A 15,643-nucleotide genomic window follows, 5' to 3' on the forward strand; every position below is an offset into this window, starting at 1 on the left:
CTACAACCAATAGAAATACTTAAGCACGTGTACAAACGATTGCATACATATATATTCTTATGTCTGTACAAATATTTGTATATGTATCTTTATAAATTATATATGCTGTATATATTCTGTGGCCAAATGCCGTAACGCCTTTTTATTGTTCGGTCACCAAATGAAATTTGTCAATTCGAGCCAATAAAATGCAGGCACTCAGACACATTCATGAATGCAGAACACTCACACAGACACACAACATACAGTGCGGTACGAAAACTGAAAGACATTCTACGTCGGAACACAAGGAAATGCAAAATGAAAGCCAAGAAATTCAATATGCAATAAATTAGATATTTAGTGACTCGTTATGCACACGACATGTACATATTTACATTTTTATATATATTGTTTTTGGGTCTCGAGTGGAATACAATGCTGTTGGGCGTACTTTTTGTTTTTTAATTCACTTTTGTACGTGCACATATTGTAAGGAAATGCACTGTATCTGTCTATTGAATATTCTCTGCCTGTTCCTCATAGAGTCCTAGAACCCTTGGCAACCTTTTGCATTATCCTTTGGCTGCCATCGTTTCACTTTCCTTGAAGCCGCTTTCTCCTGCATTCCATTTGGGTTTCCTTTTTTTCTCTTTTTATTTTATTTGATTTTGGCTTCCATCTTGGTGGGGCATTTTTATGCTCAATTTTGTGCCTCCTCGGTCCCACCGTCCTGTCTGTCTGTATATATGGCTGTCTGCCTGTTTCGTGATTTATTTAAATTGCATTTTCCTGATGGTCAAACTTGCGATGGACACGCCCTCCTCGCTTTGATGGTGCCTTTGTGACCGCATTATTAAATCAGTATAAAATTCTCGTGAGTCGGGAGCTCGTTTACTCTGTGGTTCGTGGAATGGAATCAGAAAGCCACCCGAAAAAGTATGCTTTAAACACTTTGCAGCTAAATCAAATCAACAATCCAATCCAACAACCCCAAATGTTTACAGCCTCTCCATGAACCCTACTCGATTTCTGTTTCTGGAAGTGAGATTTTTGAGGGGTTTTTGTATGAATCTTAGAGAATCATCTTCTTTCAACTGCTTATTGAAAAATTGTGCACCACTCGCACTCGAAATCATAAACAACGCCGCAGGGTGTACACTGTACAGCAAAAGCAGCAGCAGCACCCTAAATCCCCCCTGGGCCATGGCATTTATTGAAATCTGAAGAAGCGAAAAGAAAAATTATATATATTTTCATACACACAGCTGAATAATACAAATACTCGTACATATTTACATGTACATTTGTGGGTGGGCGGGGTTAGGTAGGGGGGTTCATACTTACACGTATAATTGCATGCTTTTGGGGTTGATGGCGATGCTGCGAAATTGAAAAGAAAACAACAACAATGCACTATGGTCCCAATGACCACTTTTGTTGACAAAAGCTCGTTTTTAAAAGTTAAAACCAAGACGCGGTTCTTGGGGCCCTGTATTAGCAAAAGATTGACCATAAAAGTTGCGTACCAGAAATTTCGGTCATTATTGCACAGCATTTGCAGTGAAAAAGTACCAATTTTACTGGTGTTTTAAATATCTCTATAAATTGAAAAATACGATTAACTGATCCAATTTCTTGGATGCATTCTATTCAGTACGGTTTTTACTACCTGTTTTAGTATGTGAACGGTATCTAGTAGTTGGCGATGTCTTCGTAATTGTATGTCAAAGTGAGGCCTTCAATTTGTATCAGTTCGTAGTGAAAACTAATTTTTGAAAAAGTTGTTTCAATAGAGTGCCACCTAGTCCCACCTTGAAACCTATTGCGTGTCGTAGAGCAATAAATGATTGTTAAAATATATATAGTCAGAAATGCCACATTTTACCACAACTCTTACAATTTGCATTTATAGATCATAACCTTAAGTGAGATATTTCAATGTTTTTTTTTACGTTTGCAACACAGTTAAGAAGAAAATTGTGAATTATGGTGCCATTTTGCATTGCATTTAAGCCACAGTGTTAGTCACTAGCTATTTTGGAGGGCTATAGTTTGATATCCAGTGTAATATTGTTTTATAAGGAAAACTCCTATGGAGAATGCTTTGTGGGACAAAAAATTCGATTATCTTGTCTTTTTAAGCACCTCGTGCTACGACTTTTTTAAACCCGCTACTCGAAGAGTAAATAGGGTATATTGTATTTGTCCAGTGCAGTATGTGACACACAGAAGGAAACGTTTCCGACCCCATTAAGTATGTATATTCTTGATCAGCATCAAAAGCCGAGTCGATTGAGCCATGTCTGTCTGTCCGTCCGTCTGGCCGTCTGGCCGTCTGTCCGTCCTGATGAGCGCCTAGTACTCAGAGACTATAAGAGCTAGAGCCACACAATTTTGCTTCCAGACTTCTGTATGCTTGAACTGTTACAAATATATTTCAAAAATGAGCCCCGCCCCGTTCCGCCCCCGCAAAAGGGCGAAAACCTCCCAAATCTACAATTTTGAAGAAAAAAGGAAACGCCATTCTGTAAGGAATGACCATATCTATCAGATCACCAAATTGGGATCCGATTGGATCATTATTATAGTCACAATGACGACAACTTTCAGTGGCTAAACCCACCCCGTCCCGCAGCTAATATTTGTTGTTCTTTTCACATTCTCTCATTCAGACTCTGCTTCTGCTGTGTGCGACCACTGCGTCTGCCGCGAGTCTGCAGTGTGTGGGTCTAGGGAAGGGGAGCGAGCTAAAGGAGCGTGTTGGTGTGAGAAGTGTTGTAGGTGTACATAGATGACCGTTGAAGAAAAAATGAAAAATTTGACAAAAACACCGCTAAGGTGCAGAAGTACTACTGAGTGCCGGGTATAAAAGACACGTAAGAAGCGTCTCACACGTCCCTTCTCGTTTTTTATAGAATCTTGCACTGCTAAACATATTCCCATTAATTGTTTGCTTCTAGCAATTTGAAAATAAAAATAAAACCCGAGTTTTCCTTAAAAAAAGGCGGTGCCACGCCCATTTTCTCAAAAAACATGCCCCTTGATATTCTTAACTAATATAAAACAACTGAATCAAAATATCTTATATCGTTCGCGAGCTATTAATTTAAGACAACAAAAGAGGTCATTGGGACCATAGTGCAATGCAATGCCAGGCAACAGACAAAGGAGAAAGAGAGACAGCGCTGAACTGAACAGACGAGAACAGACAACAAGAGTTGGAGTGGGAAAAAAGCACTTGAGAAGTACTCTCTCTCTCTCTTTTACCTCGCCCCTTCAAGCAGACACAGCCGGAAGATGCGTGACGCTCGTGCCAGCCGAGATACACACAACGAACAGAACATTTTCGATCAGACCTGCTAAAAGCAACCAAAGGATGTTGCCAGCCAATCCACACACAACGAACAGAACATGTTAGGTCAGACCTACTAAAGGAATCAAAATCGTTAGAAGATCAGCCATCATTCAAAATCAATGATTTATTAATATATACCTAGGAATATACCGAGGAATTCCTTATTCTCAGATGCACAATCGCAAATGAGAGTTACGCGAAACTCAAAATAAATCACAATTCGTTCACTTTGTGGCGGTGGAAGTTTAATTCTCAGTGGCTGTCAAAAGAAATCGCTTGCGAGCTTTTCATGATGTTTTGCCATTAATATCAGCATCAATGGTGGAAAGGATGCAGTTTTTGGAAGAATGGCCCGCTGTCCAATATGTCCATAATAGAGATGGCAAATTATTATCATTTTCAATGCCAACTATAATTCAAATTGATTTAATTTATCCTTCACTTTTTGAACGAATTTATGAACTTTTACCATACCCTTTGCATATCTGTGTATGGTTGTTGTCAGAGAAAACTTCTTATAGGCTTAATATTACCTCTCAACCGTTTTACCTTGAATTCCAAGATGATTTAGGGTGAATCTGCATTCAGGTATGAACAGTTTTGGTTCTGTATGCGTGACTTTAAGTACAAGTCTCATTATGAAAAGTTTTCACAGACGATTAGCAGCAAGGCAGGGCAGGACTGCGCCGTCCTGTCCTTTTCTTTTTCGGTTCTGGCCACACTTGACCAGGTCTTTCGATGCTTAAGATGCAATCCAGCAGGAATCCCTGCTACCACACGCCAACGCCAACTTCGCGATTTGTCGCAGCGTCTACAAAGTTTTTACAACAAAAAAGCACGCAAGTGGAGAGAACAAAAAGGAACAAAAAACCAAAATGCAGACGAGGGGAGTAGACTAAGTCATTGTTGCATCCAACAATGGGGTAGGGGATAGCTGTTGGGTTGGGGTGCACAGACGGAATAGATTTATCATCCATAAGTGGGAATTTATGGGCGAATTGTGAACGCAACATTTAACTCAAAAGACTCACTTAACACTTAACGAATACCCCCCCGAAAATATCCACTATCTAAATATTAATTATTTTATATTTGTGATGGTTTCTTTTTTGCAGACTTTCATTGTGCGCGGCTCGAGTCAGCCAAACACGATGGCCGTGTCGGTGCGTTTGCCCCAGGACACGGGCCCCTATATCGAGCATTATTTGATTCAGTCGCACGATAATGTCCTCAGTCTGGAGAGCTCACGGTTCACGTTCGGCTCGATACCCGCACTGATCGCCCACTATGCCCAGTGCTGCGATGAGCTGCCCGTTCAGCTGATGCTGCCACGGGTGCTGCGCGAGGCCAATAACCGCAAGAAACTCTCCTCGCTGGCCCTGCTTGGCCAGGAGTTTTGGAGCTATTCCAGCAGCCCCGCCGTTCTGGGACCGCCCACGCCAGTGGGCCCCTTGAGGCCAGCACCCCTGGACACACCAGGACAGCAGCAGCTGCTCCTGCTGGATGCCAAGTCTCCGCTCTCCCTGACCGAGACGAGCGGCCTGGGCACGGCCACTTTTTTCAGCGACGCAGGGCCACCCAAGCCGCCGGCCACAGCTCCCCCGCCACCCGGTGGGAATGTTAATGGTAATGGCAGCTTCTTCAGTCCCACGGGCAGTGGCCAGCTGATGGGATTCTTCAGCCGGGCGGGCACACCGTCGGACACGACAAACTCCAGCATGAGCTCGTTCACCACCAGCGGGGGCCAGCACATGCAACTGCTGAGTCCCAATTCCGTGGATTCGGTTATTCTGACCATGTCGCCGATGGAGGGACAGGGGCCAGGGCCAGCTGGGTATCTGCCGTCAGGTGTGCCGCCGCCTCCCATCACCTGCCCACAGACAGGAACAGCAGGCCAGCAGATGAGCACCTTTAAGGTGCTGCCCATCGATGTGGTGGCAGGTGTACTCGATCAGGTGCGCCCGCAGCGTCCGAAGCCACCAAACACATTGAATCTCAAGCCGCCGGCGCCACCGTTGCGCTGGTCTAAGCCCCACTCGCCGGATCAGTTGAGTAATGGAAATGGGAACAGTAACAGTAACTTTAAGGTGACCACCACCGTGACCTTTTCCATGGACAGTGGCAATGGAAGCAGCGGAGGTGGAGGTGGAGGAGGGGGCAAGTTTGTGGAGGTGACGACTCCTGCCTCGAGCAATCCCTTCAACGCTTTGCTCAATGGACAGGCCAGCACGTTCCAGACGTTCGCCAAACGCCTGTCGCCCGAGGGCGAGTGCAAGGACACGCTGTCCTCGCAGGGCTCCTCCTCCACCAACGACAGCCGCTGGCAGCTGCACTCGGGTCGCGACTCTAGCCACAGGAAGATCCTCTCACCGCAGACACCCAACGGCAGCAGCAGCGGCGGTGGTGGCGGTGGTGGCGTTGGCGGCAAGTCACGCAAATCCCGTGCCGGCAAGGAGTCGCAGCACTACAAAGAGTCGGACATACTCGAGAGTCCGCCGCTGCAGTACTGTGCCAGCGCCCTCAGCGATAAGATTAGCGACTATGAGGACGTGTGGTCGCACGATCCCAGCGACAGGGCCAGTCTCTTGACCAGCTTCAAGCCAACGCCCCAGGATGGGGTGATGAATCGTCGACCCGATCTGCTGGCCGAGACACGTAAGTGGCGACCCTCCAGTCCCCTTGTCTCTCTTTGTATCCTAGCTAACTCTTTGTTATTGTATTTGTAGCCAGCACACCCACAGCTGAGACACTGCCGCATATGACGCCTTGCACGGAGGAGGAGACAACCGCCAAGGACAGCAGCCAGCAGCTGTTACAGTTCTCGGGCGATGCGCCGCCACGCTCTCGAGCGGGATTGCTTTTGCCAAATTTGAGCTTGACCGGCAGTCAGGCAGCACCGCCGCCAGCCATGACGCAATCGATGACCGAAACGGTGGACGATGGCGGTGATACCACACCGACAGCGGCACAGACACCGGGATCACGCAGCAAACAGGGCAGCCCCTTCTACGCCGAGCCGGCGGATGCACTACGACAGGCGGGCCTGACCAGTGCGGCCACGGCCATATTGCGGCGACAGCATCGCAGCCAGGTGATGCACGCCAATCAGCGGCACTCGGAGCCGCTCAAGGCGGGACTTGGTGGCACGACCGCCCCCCTGCTGCTACCCAGCGACCTGGAGAAGCTGGCCGGCAGCCTGGACGAGCTGAAGCAGAAGCCACAACAGCAGCAGCACCAGCAGCAGCCGACGACAAAGCGGCCACGCAATCGCATCGATAACTGGCCGCTGGATAGCAGCTGGGAGTTTATGGCCAAGCACGAAACGACGGGCGAGGCATATGATGCCACTGTGCAGGACTGGCAGGAGAAGGAGAACTCGCTGGGACGCGAAAAGGATGGTGGGCAGGGGGCCAAGAAGAGGCCGCCACTGACAGTCCATCAGATAATTGCCAAGCGACTGCCCGACCTCAATCTGCCGGAATTGGTGCGCTGTTCGACGCCACCGCAGACGATGGGTACCACTGGTGGGCCACTGCAGCCGCTGGGTTCAGGACAGTGTGCTGGCCAGGAGAAGGAGGGCAGTGGCAGCCAGAAGTCATTCCAGAGCCAGAACGGCGGATGTCGCCTCTCCTCGTACGACAATGTCTTCTGCCAGAACTCAATGTTCGGTGGCATCGATTCGGCCCAGTCCGACGATGGCACCATATTCTCAGAGCCCTGGGACTCGTCCCAGTGGGACTCCTTCCTACCCCATGATGGTAAGTGACACCCAAGGTCCTCCCCTTAATACTTTAATATGATGTTCTGCTTGTTCCGCCACAGACACCACCCTCAATTCGGACACCATTCATTTGTCCAAATGCAGGCCCGCCCTGTCAGAGGACGACACAATTGTCGAGGAACTCAGCAGCACCAAAGACGTCAGCCACAGCTGCTGCAACCAGGACACGCTCAAGGCCAACAGGAACGGTGCTGGACACCACAACCACAACAATTGCAGCGGCAAGGCCACCAGTCGACCTAAAGTGGCCACCATTCTAAGGAATCCGAGCATGCGGGATCGTGAAGTATTATGTGAGTATTTTTGCAACTTTGATAAGCGTTGGGTAGAGGCTCCTGGTGTCATGGGATGGCCGCTGGGAGGGCAGTAACCCAAAGGGTAACCCCAGGAGAATATGCTGGAAATTATGTCATAAAAACTGGATTTGGATTATCGTTCGCCTGTGACCGCGTGAGTCCGTCTTCAACAACAATTGAGTGACAACAACAATTTGTGATAATTGAAGGAACCCTTTGATCTGATCACCAAATAGGATTCAAATAAAATAATAGTTCAAATTGCAATTGGGTTATGGAACCATCTCGTTGAGTTCTTAGCATATTTTCAATTGATATTCAACTCTCTTGATACCAAAAGATCTTCTCTGTTTCGTGATTTATATTGATCTTCTACTAAAGATGTCTGTGTAGCTAATGGTTCAACCAGTTACCATTAAGAATATAATCTGAAAGCAAATGTATGTCAATTCAGATTGAAATACTTCACAATTCAGTTCTTATCGGAGCGAAGCATCCACGCACCTTCGTCTCGCATTCACTGGATCGCTTTGGGCCGCTCGTCTCGTGTGCGTATTGTATATAGTATAATAATGATGATTGTGATGATGATGACTACACTCTACGCCGTACAGTAGTACGATCACGCTCAATTGCAATCAGTTGGTATTGTTGCATCATACGCTCCATTCCATACAAAACAGAATAGAACGGAACGTCCATCCATGGCCACCATGGTCAATTTGAGAAGTTGACTAAACAAAAGCACGAGCCAAACTGCAAACTGCAACGGAGAAGGCAGCTCCCGTCATCGTCATCGATTGACTTGACTTGACGGAGAATCGATTGGAGTGCACGGGAAACACTCGCACGGAATATAGGCGGAAAACAAAAAGCAAACAACAACAAATGACAAATGAATGCGTAGCTACCTACCAGTTGACGCACCGATCTTTTGAATACCCTCGACTAGCATTTTCGCAAAGGGAATATCAGTAAAGGATCCTCTTTTATGGATCGTTCCTTTGGCAGTTGTCTAACGACTGCGTATATAAACATTCAGTGGATTATGTTGAGCCGCCGCGGTCGCTTTTATGCTGCTGCTTGAAAAATGCATACTCCCATGGTACAGTGCCAAACCAGAGGGAAGTCTGCAACTCTTTTCTGCTGGCACCCCCTCGGTCCATCGTCTCACGGCGCCGGTTTCAACTGGATTCTAGCGACAACGACAGCGACAGCGAATCGCTGCCTATCACAATTCAGAAGCAGCAGAATAAGCAGCCGCAGCAGCAATAGCAGCCGCAGACTACAAAGCCTTGCCGAAACTTATCTGCCGCGCAACGGCTTTGGGGCCGAACCCAATTCCGATCCCAATGTCCACAGTCGGTCGGTCCGCTTCGCTGCCTGCCTTGGCTATTTCTGCGTCGCAGTTAGCCCGCTGCAGCAGAAGCCAAACCAAATTTGATAAGTTTTTGTATGCGTCCATAGACGAGGAGGGAAAAAGAGAGTGTAGAGTATGAGAACGAAAGACCAAAAGAGAGAGAGAGAGTGCATGCGGCGCTCTGCTGCAGTTCTGCCTGCGTCTCGCACTTTGGAATGTAAACCGATTCGTTCGTTTTTATCAGCGTGCGCGATTTTTACCGCGCCGAACATGAGTGAAGTTCTGTCTGAATGGGATGCGTAATTTATATAGTACACACACACTCACACACATGCATATGCATGCGTATACATACATGTATGCTATTTACACGTGTGTAATGTGGAAATTGAATCTATTTTTGGGTCATTATATGACAAACAGCAACAAACCATCAAGACAACCGTCGTACAGAAAACAAAGGCAAGTCAAACTGATGAAATGCAAACGCGCGAAATCTATTTCTGGTCTGGGTCTGGGTTTGGGTTTGTGTTCCGATCTGCCAGTGTAAATCGCACTCAACGCGGTCCACCCTAATTCACACGTGCTAAAAACGGTGACAGCGTCGCTGCTCCGTTGCTTTTCTACTGACATTTTGTTTGCGTTTGGAAATTGTAAAACCTTTCAGCAGAGAGATTTGGTCGCTGCGCTGGGGTAACGCTATGATAAGTGAAATCTTTATGAAAATCTCCTAAAACTAAAGGTGGATAAAAAGAAAAAAAAAAAATATATACATCTGTGAACCCCACAGATCCCACCAAGGTCTCTCTCGCTCGCTCTCTCTCACTCTCTCTGTATCTGTGTTTGTGTGCAGGAAGACCATGGAATGCATTCCATCGTGGGGCGGTACCCTCAACCCTAACCTATAAACCTCCATTTAGAATATTTAAAGGTCTTTCCGAATTGCGCATCAGACACAAGTCCTAAAACGCTGATGCAATTCTAGCATTCCATTACAATATAATCGAGTCGAATCGAATCAAATCTAAGTCGAACAAAATCGATTCCTAGCTTTGCCAGCCAGCGTGTCTATGTAAAGTAGGATAGGATGAGCTGATAAGGCACAGGCACAGATATTTTCTCTGCCGTTAGATAGGATGGATATAGAGTAAGAGTAAATCAATCATTGACTGGAACGGACGTAAATAAAGCTGTAAGTCGGTACTGCAAAGGTACTCAAATATGCAATTTGCATTACTACCTGCTCGTCCCTGTCCGAACACGTGTCTCAATGATTGCTTTGGAATTGTAACGGGGATTGTTGCGGATTAAGCCACAGAATGGTGGGATTCACCCCTCCATTTTCTCGATGGCTCATCCAATGCCAGACCGCGGAATACTGGGGCCTGCCCCCGATTTGCCATACACTTGAGTCATACATCCTCGCTGACGACTCAGAGCCGTCTTGCGCAACTGTACCTGGAAAAAGGGGCTGGCAACCGGACATTCCCGAGAAAGGATCATAACTTGCATAATTTCTACCTGATAAGCAGATTACAATTTGTATATTACGAGTATATAGAATGGATATGGTCTGAGGCAGGCCACGTTGCCTTCCGCTATCTTTTGTTCAGTAGACCCGCAGGCAGCGCAGCTCAGCGCAGTCCGTGACGGCGCCGTGCCGCTGACGCTGTCGCAGTCGCTGCCAATGCCATTGCTGCCAACGTCGTTGCGGTCTTATAAACTAATGCAAATGAAGTTCAGAATTAGTTTTGCATTGGCCGCGTTTAGAGCAGCAGCAACGGCAGAGAAGAAAACAATTGAGAAGAACCGAATTGAGAGCGCCACGAAAGTGATTCGTTTCAATAGAGAAAGCGTGAAATCGATTACAGAGTACTTTCGCGCACTGTCACTTGTTATCGAAAGACAGAGTTGGCCATCGCAATAGTCGTTTATCGATCCGCATCTGCATCTGCATTCGCGTGTGCCGATGAGAAACCTGCGTTTTCGCCAATTCGTATTAGCTGGCAAAAATCGCTTGAGAATCCACCATGAGCTGGTTCAGAAGATCGTCGCGTCCACAGACCGCGAGCCAATCGGAATCAGATCGGGATCAGGATAAGGATAAGGATGCAGATAAGGACAGCAATGGTAAACCAGACATGACAAAATCATTGAGCAGCTTGGATGAGCAGCGCATAGAGCGACTGGAGCCAGAGGAATTCTTTCACGATCCGGACCATGTGCGACACTACAAGGAGGAGGCCATGTTCCTCAGCATCATGGCCGAATGGGAGATAATCGAGCATCCGCCGCAGGGTAATTACTTTTCCGCGGACTTTGAGGAGGAGCTGCTACTGCAGAGAACTCAGCCACAGACACATTCTCAGCCAGATCTGATCACAACTCTGGCTGGCTCCGGCTCTACCTTCGACTCGACAGAAGTGATGGAGAAGCCACCAAAGCGCAGACGCAAGCGCAAGTTCCTGGAACTGCTCTTTGTGGACAACATTCAGACGGGAATTGCGTTGCCCAGCCAGTGCATGGGACACGAGCAGCCATCCCCAAGTTCTGTGCTGTGTAAAAAGTCCAAATATGCCAGCAGCAGCCTCTCGAGCTTTGGCTCCGTGACGCTACACACCACTGCCACCACAACGATGGCCACCTGTCCGCAACGGGTGCTCAAAGACTGTCGCATCGATCGCACACAACTGAAGACTGAGGCTCTCGCTGGCTCCATCATGGGAGCCATCGGCAAATGTCCCAATCCCACTGCGGAGGCCAACATGGCCAGCACACAACAGATCCTCGGCTCCTTGGGGTCGAACACGGACAGCTGTCATCCGGGTGAGCTGAACACCTGCGATCACTACGACATCAAGCAATTCTTCCACCTGGACGAACGTGGCAATATTCTGCTCAACATGGCGCACATTGTGGAATTCCGTGCCTGGGGCTTGGCCCTTCAAGGCCAGAGTCGTCGTCTCTGGCGACGCTATCGTCGGGACTGTGAGTGCGCCGACGAAAACTATTGCCGGAAACGTGGCTGCTGTTATATCCTGCGCCGCCTGCTCCGGCTACTGTGTGAGCTAATCGCTGGTAAGACAGGGACTTAGACTGAGAGCGGAAGGGCATAGGTTTACGGGTTTGGGTTTTGCGGATGCCATTTAATGTGACAAATCTTAAACTCTGCTAATGGCTCTTTTGCTACCCTTTGCAGGTCACCCCCGCAATAAGATGAACATTCAGAGCAGCGGCCCCGGGGACTCACTGCGTGCGTACACGCTCCAGCTGGCGCTGGATACCAGCTCCACCTTTGCCCGCAACATTGAGAACTTCATCAGCTGCACCAAGGAGTCGCGTGAGGCAGCGCCCCAGGTGGTGATGCGCAACATGCGACAGTTTATGAGCGGCATGAAGAACTATCTGGTGAAGCACGGCGAGGGCAAGTTCCATGCCGAGCTGGAGTCGGCTCGCGGGCGACTGAAGGCCGATGAGTTCCTCAATCTGGATGCCATGCTGGAGACGGTGATGCATCAGCTGGTAGTGCTGCCGCTGCGAGAGCATCTCTACGGCATCTTTGTGGACTACTATACGCGCAGCGAGGACATTCAACTGCTGGCCCAGAACGTGCGCTATGCCTGCGAGCGGGACGCGGCAGACTTTGGCATACGGCCCACGGTCACGCCGCCCTCGCAGGCGGCGCTGCGACTGATTGCGAATCTGCTGTGGCGCCTGCAGGAGGCTGAGCTGCCGCTGGACAAGCTGGAGCTCTTTCTGTGCGTCATCTCGACGGTGTTCGATGCCACGGGCTGTGCGCGTGGCCAGCAGCTGGGCGCCGATGATTTCCTGCCCGTGCTCGTCTATGTGGTGGCCAAGTGCGGCTTTGTTGGTGCCGAGATTGAGGCCGAGTTCATGTGGGGCCTGCTACAGCCCACGCTGCTTAATGGGGAGCCCGGCTACTACCTCACCGCCCTCTGCAGCGCCGTTCAGGTGCTCAAGACATTCATGGCCTCTGAAAGCGAGAGCGGCAGCGGATCCCTCGACGTGAGTACACACACAACGAACACAGCTCCTTCCTGAAGCTAATCTCTGCTCCTTCCTCCACAGTGGCGCTCCAGCTGCCTGCCTGCCTGCTCCAGCGTGCTGCGCGTGATCATTCCAGATGAGTGCAACGGCTCGCTGCAGACACGAACGCTGCCCGTGCGGCCGCACACAACGACGCGTGAGGTGTGCCGCATCATTGCCCATAAGGCACGGATAACCAATCCGCAGGATTACGCACTGTTCAAGCTGGTCGATGGCGAGGAGACGCTCCTTAGCGACGCCGAGTGCCCGCAGGATGCCCGACTGGCGGCCAAGGGCAAGCACTGTATGCTCGCCTACAAGCGTATCGATGCGAAAATCGCCTGGCCAACCACACAGCCGGCAGGCCATTGAGCACGGAACTAAAGAAAATCTGAAAAGGAATACAGCACTGAATCCTGCCCCTACCCCTGCCCCAACTTGCTCACTAACCAAGCATATTTGATTAATAATTTATTATTATTACATTAAAATATACTTAGTAGCCTGTAAGTAAAGCTAATTAACGCTAAATAATTAGAAAACATTTAATGTGTACTAAACAACAGTATTGAGTTAAGCGTCGTGTTTTTTTATCACCATAATCATCATCATCATCGTCCTTACATCTTATACCCCGGCATACCCACCCCTGTCCCTTCCAGCCTTTACTTTTTTTTTTTTTGCTAATTTAATATATAAATCTATAAAATATACGAATAAAACATATACATGAATATTATATGCATATATAGATATTATGTACGAGAAATTATACGATATATAAACAAATAAAAAACACTTAGCGAGTAGAGATCCGAATTGCACAAACAACCAACATGCAGCATACATACAGCATATATACATACAGATACTCTACATATAAGCAACTAATCACACTCAACCTGGAGACCAAAAGAGAGACCACAGTTCAATCAGAATCACAGTAACAATCAATCAATACAATCCAATTCCAATTTCAATCTTGGCACACAGTTCGGACCATTGTGACTGTACACAAAAAAGGCATTTAGTGGGTTTCTTGGGTTTTTTTTTTGTTTTCTTTTGAGAATGAACGTAAAACTAAAATACATAATTATATTCGTATACATATATCGACGTATTAACCATTACATTTTCATAGTTATGTACAACTAAAAAACAGATATCAGCTATGCTATTCCCCCTCTATATACATATTAAGGAATACTATTTTTTTTTTGTATACTTTGTAAAATACGTGACATGTAATTCAAAAAATAGCGAACAAACAATACAGAAACTCAATAAAAATAACCAAAAAATTAATTTCGCATTTCGATAGCTGGAGTAAAAGGCAATTCTTGGTTGTAAGCCCAAAAGTAGGCTGCGAACCCCGGGGGCACTTGAGGCACGCTTTTGGGCGGATAATAGTGGGTAAAATGTATTGTAAGAGTAATTTATGTGGCATATTTATTTTCGCATCCCACGCATAATGAATGAGCTCCAATAGTTTTATTTTATCGGATCCATGTTTTATGTGTAGAAAATGATTTTTAATTGAGACTTAACTGGGGTATCTCTGGATATTTCAGATACTTGTAGGTAAACTTAAATAACATTTAAATGTTTCGAAGTTGTACAACGTTCTCAAAATCCGTAATAAATAATCACTCAATTTCGCAGCAGCTTAGGCATCGTTTATCCAGGAAAGAAAATATTCATTGGGTACACTTTCCGTGAGTCTTCGTGGACTCTATAATACAACTTTGCTAGACTTATCACAATCTGAAATGACTCTGTCCAAATATGGGCTTGAGACTGGAGGTTTGAGGATCCGAAACAGATTTGAGTTTATTTTTGTGAGCACTTTGGTGGGGATCAGAATGGCAAAGGCTATCGCCGTCTATAGCTATAAGAGGTTCACCAGTTGGCATGTGAGTGAGACGCTGGCCACCATCTGTCAGTGGCCTCATCCGTAGCCCCACACACACACACACTGGCAGACAAGACGAATAACAGACGACACGAAATCGAACAGACGTCGCGACAGATAACGATAATTGATGATGATAGATTAGCATTAATTTTTCAAATAGATTATTCAAACTGCCTAGGGGTCGTGCATAAACCCCGTGGACACTTGATGGTCTCCTCAGTCACTCCTGCGAGAAGTGAAAAAAACAAAAAGCAAAACAGAAATCAGAAATAGCTAAAACAAGTGTCCCCAGTTAATCTTGGGCATGGCCCAGCTACTTGCATCAGTATCAGTGCTGATTGTTGCTTTGTTTTGATGCCAATACCAATTCGGGGCGATAAGGACCACACACACACTGCTCGACAGCCAAACAGATAGACAGACAGAGAGACAAGATCTGCGATCTGGGAACCCAAAAAAATTTCGCAACGTGTGCAAAAAAAACGAAAAGGGACGCGTGAGACGCTTCTTACGCGTCACAACTTGTATACCCGGCACTCAGTAGTACATCTGCACCTTAGCGGTGTTTTTGTCAAATTTTTCATTTTTTTCTTCAACTGTCATCTATGTACATCTACAACACTTCTCAAACCAACACGCTCCTTTAGCTCGCCTCCCTTCCCTAGACCCACACACTGCAGACTGCAAATATAAGCTGCGGGACGGGGTGGGTTCAAATTCGGCAGAGTCAGCGGCAGGGGGAGGGCAGAGGCAGAGGCCGAGTGAAGCAGAAGCAGAGTGTGAATGATAGAATGTAAGAAGAACAACAAAAGCTGCGGTACAAGGTGGGTTTAGCCACTGGAAATTAATTTCTTCATTGTGGCTATAATAATGATCCAATCGGATCCCAATTTGGGGATCTGATAAA

General features: G+C 47.2%; 1 protein-coding gene across 7 annotated transcripts in view; it reads left to right on the plus strand.

Moving 5' to 3' along the window:
* The window catches only part of LOC117590864 (protein sprint), a 131,305-nt gene extending 117,213 nt beyond the window's left edge, over positions 1-14,092 (plus strand). For 6 of the 7 annotated variants that reach the window (XM_034283879.1, XM_034283882.1, XM_034283883.1 and 3 more), the window contains 5 exons: positions 4,453-5,992; positions 6,064-7,095; positions 7,160-7,411; positions 11,974-12,800; positions 12,864-14,092. In XM_034283879.1, the coding sequence (XP_034139770.1) occupies positions 4,453-5,992; positions 6,064-7,095; positions 7,160-7,411; positions 11,974-12,800; positions 12,864-13,193 (3,981 nt within the window). In that variant the 3' untranslated portion in view covers positions 13,194-14,092. Of the gene's footprint in view, positions 1-4,452; positions 5,993-6,063; positions 7,096-7,159; positions 7,412-10,521; positions 11,853-11,973; positions 12,801-12,863 lie in introns of those variants that run through there. The other variant, XM_034283885.1, reaches the window with a different exon arrangement.
* The last annotated feature ends 1,551 nt before the right edge of the window (positions 14,093-15,643 follow it).

Source organism: Drosophila guanche, unplaced genomic scaffold (genome assembly GCF_900245975.1).
Source record: "Drosophila guanche unplaced genomic scaffold, DGUA_6, whole genome shotgun sequence".
Lineage (NCBI taxonomy): Eukaryota > Metazoa > Arthropoda > Insecta > Diptera > Drosophilidae > Drosophila > Drosophila guanche.